This window comes from Vigna radiata, chromosome 3 (assembly GCF_000741045.1).
Source record: "Vigna radiata var. radiata cultivar VC1973A chromosome 3, Vradiata_ver6, whole genome shotgun sequence".
In the NCBI taxonomy this organism is placed as follows: Eukaryota; Viridiplantae; Streptophyta; class Magnoliopsida; order Fabales; family Fabaceae; genus Vigna; species Vigna radiata.
In genome coordinates this window covers 12,117,317-12,126,010 of record NC_028353.1, presented here as the reverse complement: position 1 = coordinate 12,126,010, position 8,694 = coordinate 12,117,317, and the positions used below count along the sequence as shown (strand labels likewise).

The window sequence follows — 8,694 nt, the reverse complement described above, 5'->3', positions numbered from 1 at the left end:
GTGACCTCACAAGACAATCTTTCCCACAATTATTCTTTTTCCCATATCTCAAATTATTCCCTAAGCCCTATTACATATATGACGTCTATATAACCCATAAGAGTTTGATTGACAAGAAGCCACAACAAACAATTTAACACTATAAATTGAAAGCACGGAAAATAGATGAAACAAACAAGGAGTACCTCTAAAGACACTTTCTCAGTGCTTCACAGGGCCACTTCCCAACAACTACGATGATTAAGAAAAAAGGTTAGGGTTTTGAGATCAGCGTCGCCGTGTAAGCTTTATCCCCAGTCGCGATGAGTCTCGAGGGAGTGAAGGCGGGGTTCAGCTAGGTTCCGTTTCAACTCCAGTTGCTAGCAATTTCAAGAGTTATACTTTTTTTAAAAAATAAAATTAACAATTAAAATAAGTTATTTTAAATTTGAAGAATTAAAACAAAATGATTAAATATAAAATAATTAAATTTAAAAAAAGTCAAAACAAATTGAAAAAAAAAGCAAAGATATAAAAAAAATCATCTGATAAAGATAGAGAGAGAAATAATTTTTTACACTTCTTCAACTGTATAGTCCCATACCTATACAGTATCCACATACACCGGAATGAGAGGGATCTGGATACTGTATAGGTATGGGACTATACAGTTGAAGGATATCTTAAAGGAATTGATTTGGCTACCCATATCACCAAAATGCATTTACTTTTCGGAAGCCTAACCCATAAGAACTCCATGGTTAAGCGTGCTTAGCCTGGAGAAATTCTGGGATGGGTGACCTTCCGGGAAGTTTTCCCGAAAAGTGTGCGAGTGAGGACAAAGCACACTGGAAAGTCTCGTGGTGATATGTGGGGGCAGTCAACAGTCCCTGTAAGTTGCCGGGGTGTTACAAATGGTATCAGAGCCTAGCCTCTCCCAGTACGGTGTGGTTCGAGGACGAACCAGACGGAAGCTGGTGGACATGTGACACCCGGGCACACATACATACTTTCTTGGTGGCAAATAGTTACCACTATACCAAAATGCAGATACATCACACACACACATGGTAATTCCGAAACACATATTCCAATCTTAGATACTATGCAAAAGCCCTAAATTCTTGACCGCCAAAATAGGTTACATCACATTGAGCACAAGAACAGACACCCTTTACAAGGGTTTCAAAAAAAATTGGGATTAAGTTATAAAAAATCCCCTTCCTCACCAAAAATTAGGGTTTCAGGTTGGGCAAGGGGCTCTTTGTCGTTCAACATCGTCTCGCACGCGGGAAAGGAGGCACGACCTGCTTGTTGTCTTTCTGATGCAGGTTGAATTGCGATGGCTTCTCCAAGGTGCGACAAGGTGGCGTGGTGGAAGGGAGAAGACGAGATACAGGGCAAAGATGGTGGAGTCGCGATTTGGGGTTCTGTTCTTTTGCAGGTGCGTTAATGGCTGAGGATGAAGGAATCGCGACTGGGATTTCGTAGTGGTAGCGACACTTTCTCTTTCTGATTTTGGTTGCAGGTGGTGGAGAAGCTGCGAGATGGTGGTGATGGTTGAAGATCAATTCACCGTTGTTGATGGCGCGACGACGCTTTGGGTAGTGACACGATGAGGTTCTCGTCTTCTGCGTTTCTGTAGGTTGCGCTCTGCTGATGGCACGACGACGTTAGGTGGCACGACTCCTGATGGCGGTGGCACGGCGAGTCGCAATGTGATTGTCGGCGTCTAGGTGGTTGCTGAGGGTCGCTGGGTGGCTGCTATGGAGGTGGTGCAATGAAGAATTTTTTATAACCTAACCTCCTTTTATTAACCTAACCCTAAATTTTTTAATCAGAAAATATAATAACATTTTAATTTTACTTTGACATGTCAGAAAACTAGAAACTGCCACCACAATGCTACAAAATCAATTAAAAGTTACACATCATGAATTAAAAGTGACACATCATGAACCTTAGTCCACGGGGCAGATCTCACGTTAAATTTTTAATGGAGTTAGCCAAAAGTACTAATTTGCACACTTTTTTCAAAAAGTATGACTAATTGTTACATTTTAAAAAAGGTAGGACGATTTTGAACAAAACCTCTCTTTCGAGGGACCAAAATAGGTACTAAGCCTTCCCTATCCATATATCTTCTCATTAAGTGTGTTGTGTAATTTTTGTTATCCATGGTATTATATTACTGATTTTCTTCAATTAGGATTTCGATTATGTTCATTGAAGAGCGAGGGTTGTTAATATGGTGATGTGTAAGTGGAGGAAAGCGACGACATAAAGGAATCGTTCAGAAATTTGTTGTTTGTAAAAACTAGGGTTGCGAAATGGAGGGAGAGGATATTAGGTTTGGGACCAGGAAGAAGCGATCCAAGAAGGAAACTGGTTTTGACTCTGACGACGACGAGCCCATTGGCTCAATCTTTAAGGTGAAAAGGTCCAAGAGGAAGGGTAGTGGTGGTGGTGAGGCTGTTAGGGAGAAGGAGGATTTGGGGGTATGGATGATAATGATACCTTGGCTAGCTTTAGGAAGAGATTGAAGGGTCCTAAAAGAGATCAGGGATCTGGGTTTGGAAGAAGAACAAGTCCTAATTTTTTTTATAAGAGCTTGAAATTAGAATCCCATGAAATGTTTTGGGGTCATAAGGATCTGGGATTGAAATCAGAATGCGTTGCTTGTGGCAGTAGAGACGCCGTGAAGGAGTCTCCTGCAGCGTTTGAGGCGTCATGAGAGAATGACGGTGGAGACCAAAAGAAACAGGGGATTGTCGCCTGGGTGGTGTCGTCGGACTGCTTTGACTCTGCATTGAAAAACATTAACGTGGCAGAAAGAGAACAATGCACCTGACAGAAAACGTGGCAGGACCGTTAGTCACGTCATTCAAAACTTGACGCCGTCCATTTTTAAGGACTATTTAGACATGTTTTAGTACTAAAAGGATTAAATGTCATCAATGTTTTGAGTAGGGACTAAAATCAAAAATCAGTGATACTTAAAGGACTAAAAACATATTTAACCCTATATTTATATTTGAGTTTGGTATGTTTCTAAATACTGAGGAGATGTTTTTCTTCTTTTAAGAAGAGTGGCAGTGTCCTTATAAAAGAGAGAGAGTCAACTTCTTTTATAGTTTTTGAGTTCACTTTTGAAGCTTTTAGAGTTATTTACACTTACCTTGATTCTTATCTTGAGAAACTATTTCAAGTGGCTAATTTTCTTAGACTTATCCTTCGGAATTCCTAACAAAGAAGGCATTTTCTTTTTCATTTTTAAGTTTCAATCTATTTTCTAATTTCTTTTGCAAAATATTTTTGTTTTACCTTTTTTTTCTATAAGTTTTTGGTGACATATACGAAATATAGAATTACTATGAGGCATTACAAATTTTTCCTTTTCCAAATTAATCAAAATCCTATCATCTTTCTAAATTTTAAAATGGATCTTTTATCTTATATAATATTTTACTTTTTTATTTTTATCCAATATAAAACTTAGACTCACATTTGAATTTCTAAGTAAAAAATAATATTCATTACTTACACTTGTCCAATAAAAAATTGAGTTCTCCGTAAATATCTAAGTCTTTTCTTATCAAAGAATCATATTAAAATGAAAACATTCATTTTAGATTGTTAAATTAACTTAATAATTAAACTTGTTGGTATAAAAAAAAGGTAAAAAACAATAAAATTAATCTTCAACAACTCTTTTACTATTGATCATCCTTACTTTTGAGTCGTTTGAATATTCCTTTGTGGTGACCAGATTTCATGATTTTTCTTGTGTTCAATCTAGGAATGAATCATCATGAGAAGAGGTTGCTTTACTGTATTCTTACTTTGAACCGTAAGGGAGAAACAACAGCCTAATGGACCCAGAAAAAGTGATAAATACTCAATGAAGAATCATTGAATTCCCACCAACATTTCTTCATACATTCACCAACCTCTTCCTCAACGCTATTCCCATTCAATTCCCTCTCATTTATGACCCGACCAGACCCCAACCTTGCTCTTTACTTTTCCTTACTCATTCATACTGTCCTGCGTGTTTTCACTGTCTCTGCCTTGCTCATTCACTCAGTCAAAAAAATTAAAAATTAAATAAAAAGTCTTCTTTTCTTTCTTAGATATGGATAATGATACTTAGACAATTATTTTTTGACAACAGTTGAACATCATTTATGTGTCATTCTGTGATTGGTCCAAAATCACTCCAGAATGGTGTTTATGATTATTATTATTATTGATTGTGGAGTGATTAGGATGACACATAAATGATGTTCAAATGTTGTCAAAAAAATGTTGTCTAAGTATCATTATCCCTTAGGGATCTACCTGTGCTCCGTATCCTCTGCCACACAAATCAAGTACCGTAGCTTTAAGCTTAAGACAAAGACAACATTAGTTTCTTTCTTTGCAAATCTCATTATACAACAAATATAATTATGTTGGATTGAGATGGAGTTAAAATTTACTTTTTAAAGCATGGTTTTGTTTTTTTAAACTCTATAAATTCAGTCAAAGAAGGGTCTCTCAGATGTTTTTTGTAGAAGTCCACAACCTTTGTGTTATGTTACATCAGTGGTACTTCATTTTTCCTTAAAAAATCTCAGTACTAGTATTGCAAGTTGCAACCCTGTTGTAAGTTAATCCCTCTATTCTATTCTGCACTATAGCAAAATCATAAAGCATAATTTTTTCCTCTTTTATCAGTGTTTTCCTTCGGAGACTGTGTATTACAGATAGTGCATGGAGATATGTAATGTAGAAAAGCACTGGAGTAGGCTTAATTATTCTGGTGTTGAAGTTCTGAGATGGGAATTTTCCAAGTTGGTGGAGGCTTTGCCGTGAGTGACTGACTGTCTTGCATCATTTCTCAGTAACCGACATCTCTCCTTGGTGATGGCTTTGGGAGTGTTCGGTTCTGTTCTAGTTCTGACACTCTTCTTCAAACACTTATCATCCCAGCAACCAAACACTGATGATTTCTTTGTGTCTGAGTTCTTGAAGAAGATGGACTTAGCATCCTCCCAGGTCTACAACTTTTCTGATTCAGTCTGCTCATTTCGAGGGGTTTCATGTGATGCCAAGAAAGAACATGTTATTGGGTTAGTCTTTTCTGGCATGGACCTTTCTGGTTCTATTCCAGACACCACTATAGGTAAGCTCACCAAGCTTCGATCTTTGGACCTTAGCCACAACAAAATCACCGACTTGCCTCCTGATTTCTGGAGTTTTAGCTCGCTCAACAACCTTAACCTCTCTGGCAATAAGATTTCTGGTTCATTGACTAACAACATAGGAAACTTTGGTTTGCTAGAAGTGTTGGACTTGTCCGGCAACAATTTCTCTGGGCCAATTCCTGAAGCGATCAGCTCCCTCGTGAGTCTGAAAGTCATCAAACTTGATCACAACAGGTTTGAGCAAAGAATACCTTCTGGGATTCTTAAGTGTCGTTCTCTTGTTTCAATTGATCTTTCTTCAAATCAGCTAAGTGGGACAGTTCCGGATGATTTTGGTGCTGCTTTTCCTAATCTCATTACCTTGAACCTTGCTGGGAATAGTATTAACGGCAGTGATTCTGATATTTCTGGGTTGAAGTCCATTGTGAGTCTGAATATATCTGGAAATTCCTTTCAGGGTTCTGTGATGAAGTTATTTCAGGGAAGGCTTGAGGTCATGGATATTAGAAGAAACCAATTTGAAGGTCGCATTTCTCAGGTACATTCCATCTCCAATTACAATTGGTCTTATTTGGTTTATCTGGATTTGTCAGAGAATCTGCTGGATGGAGAAATTTCCCAAAATTTGATTGAATCCAAGAACCTAAAACACCTTAATATTGCCCACAATAGATTTAGCAGACAGAAATTCCCCAAGGTTGAAATGCTATCTGGATTGGAATATCTGAACTTGTCCAAAACTAGTCTCATTGGTTACATTCCTGCTGAAATCTCTCAACTTCGAAATTTGAGTACACTTGATGTTTCTATGAATCATCTAACAGGGAAAATCCCTTCACTAAAAAATAGAAACCTCCGAGTTCTTGACCTTTCAAACAACAATCTGAGTGGAGATATCCCATCATCAGTCATAGAGAAACTTCCTTCAATGCAGAAATACAACTTCTCTTATAATAACTTATCCTTCTGTGCTTTGGAAATCAAATCAGCCATCATCCAAAGAGCATTCTATGGATCAGTGAACAGTTGCCCCATTGCTGCAAACCCAAGTCTTCTGAGAAAAAGAGCCACTGAAAATAAGGGAATGAAGCTTGCTCTTGCATTGACCTTCTCAATGATCTGCTTGATTGCCGGGCTTATGCTTCTAGCTTTTTGTTGCCTTAAGAAAACAAAACCACGGCCTGTTAAACAACCTTCATACAATGAAGTGCATAACATGTCAGGACCCTTTTCATTCCACACTGATTCAACCACATGGGTGGCTGATGTTAAGCAAGCAACATCAGTCCCAGTAGTAATCTTTGACAAGCCACTATTAAATATCACATTCGCAGACCTCTTGGCTGCAACTTCAAATTTTGATAGGGGTACCCTTTTGGCTGAAGGGAAATTCGGGCCAGTTTATAGAGGATTTCTACCAGGTGGTATTCACGTAGCAGTAAAAGTTCTGGTGGTTGGATCCACTCTTACAGATAAAGAAGCTGCAAGAGAACTTGAGTATCTTGGAAGAATAAAGCATCCTAATCTTGTCCCTCTAACAGGATATTGTGTAGCTGGGGATCAGAGGATTGCTATATATGACTACATGGAGAATGGAAACTTGCAAAATTTGCTCTATGACTTGCCACTTGGTGTACTTCAAAGTACAGATGATTGGAGCACAGATACATGGGAAGAAGATGTGAGTAATGGGATTGAAAATGCTGGATCAGAAGGAGGTCTCACAACTTGGAGATTTCGCCATAAAATCGCACTTGGCACTGCTCGAGCATTGGCATTTCTGCATCATGGATGCTCCCCACCAATCATTCACAGAGATGTTAAAGCTAGCAGTGTATATTTGGATTACAACTTGGAGCCAAGACTCTCTGATTTTGGGCTGGCTAAGATTTTTGGGAGTGGGTTGGATGAAGAGAGTGCACTTTGTTCAGCTGGCTATGTTCCACCAGAGTTTTCTCAAGAAGAATTTTGCACCTCAACTCCAAAATCTGATGTGTATTGTTTTGGGGTTGTTCTCTTTGAGCTGCTATCTGGGAAGAAACCAGTTGCAGATGATTATCCTGATGTAAAAGAAGGAACTTTGGTTAGCTGGGTGAGGGGGTTAGTGAGAGAGAACAAAGGTTCAAGAGCCATTGATCCAAAAATTCGTTATACTGGAGCAGAAGAGCAAATGGAAGAGGCCCTTAAGATTGCTTATCTCTGCACTGCTGATCTTCCTTCCAAGCGACCCAGCATGCAGCAGGTTGTTGGACTTCTTAAAGACATCGAACCTTCTAATTAGCATCACCATAAACAAATGTTGTCGTGTTCTTTTCATTTTATCACTTTGACTTTTGCTACTGTAGGAGAATCAGTGTCACGTCAAACCATGAAGTAAATGTACATCACTTCAAATATTCAAACTATATTTTCCATCTTTTAACACTTACATTTTTTTTAATACAAATTATAACGATAAAATGATTATAAAAATATAAATTTTTATATTTTTTTAAAAGTAAAAAATAAAAAAATTAGGTGTATCAAAAGAACTTTTTTTCTTTATCACCCTTTTAATATGCAAATTATGCAACGAGTTTATAGTTTTTTTTTTAACATAATATGCATCCTTCTTGTATAATTGTTTAGAAAACTATTAAAATGGATAGATTAAAACAAATTATCAATATGAATAAGTTAAGTTGTATAAGGAAGGTCACACGAATGTATAAAATATTTTTAAAGTTGGATCCTATATTAAACCAACACAATTTCAATATAAAGTATTATGTGTCACATTTGGACTAAAGTTGTATAATTTTAGAACAATTTATTCAATTTAGTAATTTTTTTAAAATACATCCATGTCAATAATTTTTCTAAAGAAACTGCATCAATTTGCCTATTTTTTTCTTTTTTTTTTACAACTCTGCCACTGACATTTAATATACATGTTTGTTATCTTCTCGATGCACTTTTACTAGTTATCTTTTTTATTCTCTATTTCTTTTAAGATTTAAATACTATTTTAGTTTATATTTTCATTCAGTTTATTTAATTTAGTTTTAATATTTTTTATTAATTTAATCTTAATTTTGTCAATTTTAGTCAATTTAATTTTAATTCAATAAAATTGATAAAAATTAAAACTAAATTAAGAAAATATATTATTACTTAATTGAATAAACTCAATCAAAAGAAAAAATTATTTTAAGCATTTCATTTTGTTAATATTGTTCAACGTGTGCAATGTATTAATTTATGTTAAATTTTGTTTGTTGACTTTGTTGTATGGCAACAACGATTGACTAGAGTTTTTTAAAAAAAAAAAAAAGTATAAAAATGGTATATATTTCAATGGTTATATTGAGCATACTTTTAATTGAATTCAGTGACATAGTTATATATGGTGGAAGAAAAAGAAAGTAATGAGTGTGGGGGCGTTGGTGGAGAGGAAGAAGATAAGGGCAAAAATGTATTTTCAAGTAACCTATGGAGCTGCAAGAAAAAATATATGAGAGTGCGGGAAGAACTTGCCCAAATTATA

At 36.3% G+C, this 8,694-nt stretch overlaps 1 protein-coding gene across 1 annotated transcript; it reads left to right on the top strand.

Annotated features, from left to right (window-relative positions):
- The first annotated feature begins 4,531 nt into the window (after positions 1-4,531).
- Positions 4,532-7,585, top strand: LOC106756841 (probable LRR receptor-like serine/threonine-protein kinase At2g24230). Its single transcript, XM_014639443.2, has 2 exons — positions 4,532-4,626; positions 4,699-7,585. The coding sequence occupies exon 2, from the start codon at positions 4,888-4,890 to the stop codon at positions 7,447-7,449; it is 2,562 nt and encodes an 853-aa protein (XP_014494929.1). The 5' UTR covers positions 4,532-4,626; positions 4,699-4,887; the 3' UTR covers positions 7,450-7,585.
- Positions 7,586-8,694: the final 1,109 nt, after the last annotated feature.

Excerpts from the sequence above, each read along its gene's own strand:
- LOC106756841 (XM_014639443.2), top strand. The coding sequence starts at position 4,888 with ATGGCTTTGGGAGTGTTCGGTTCTGTTCTAGTTCTGACACTCTTCTTC.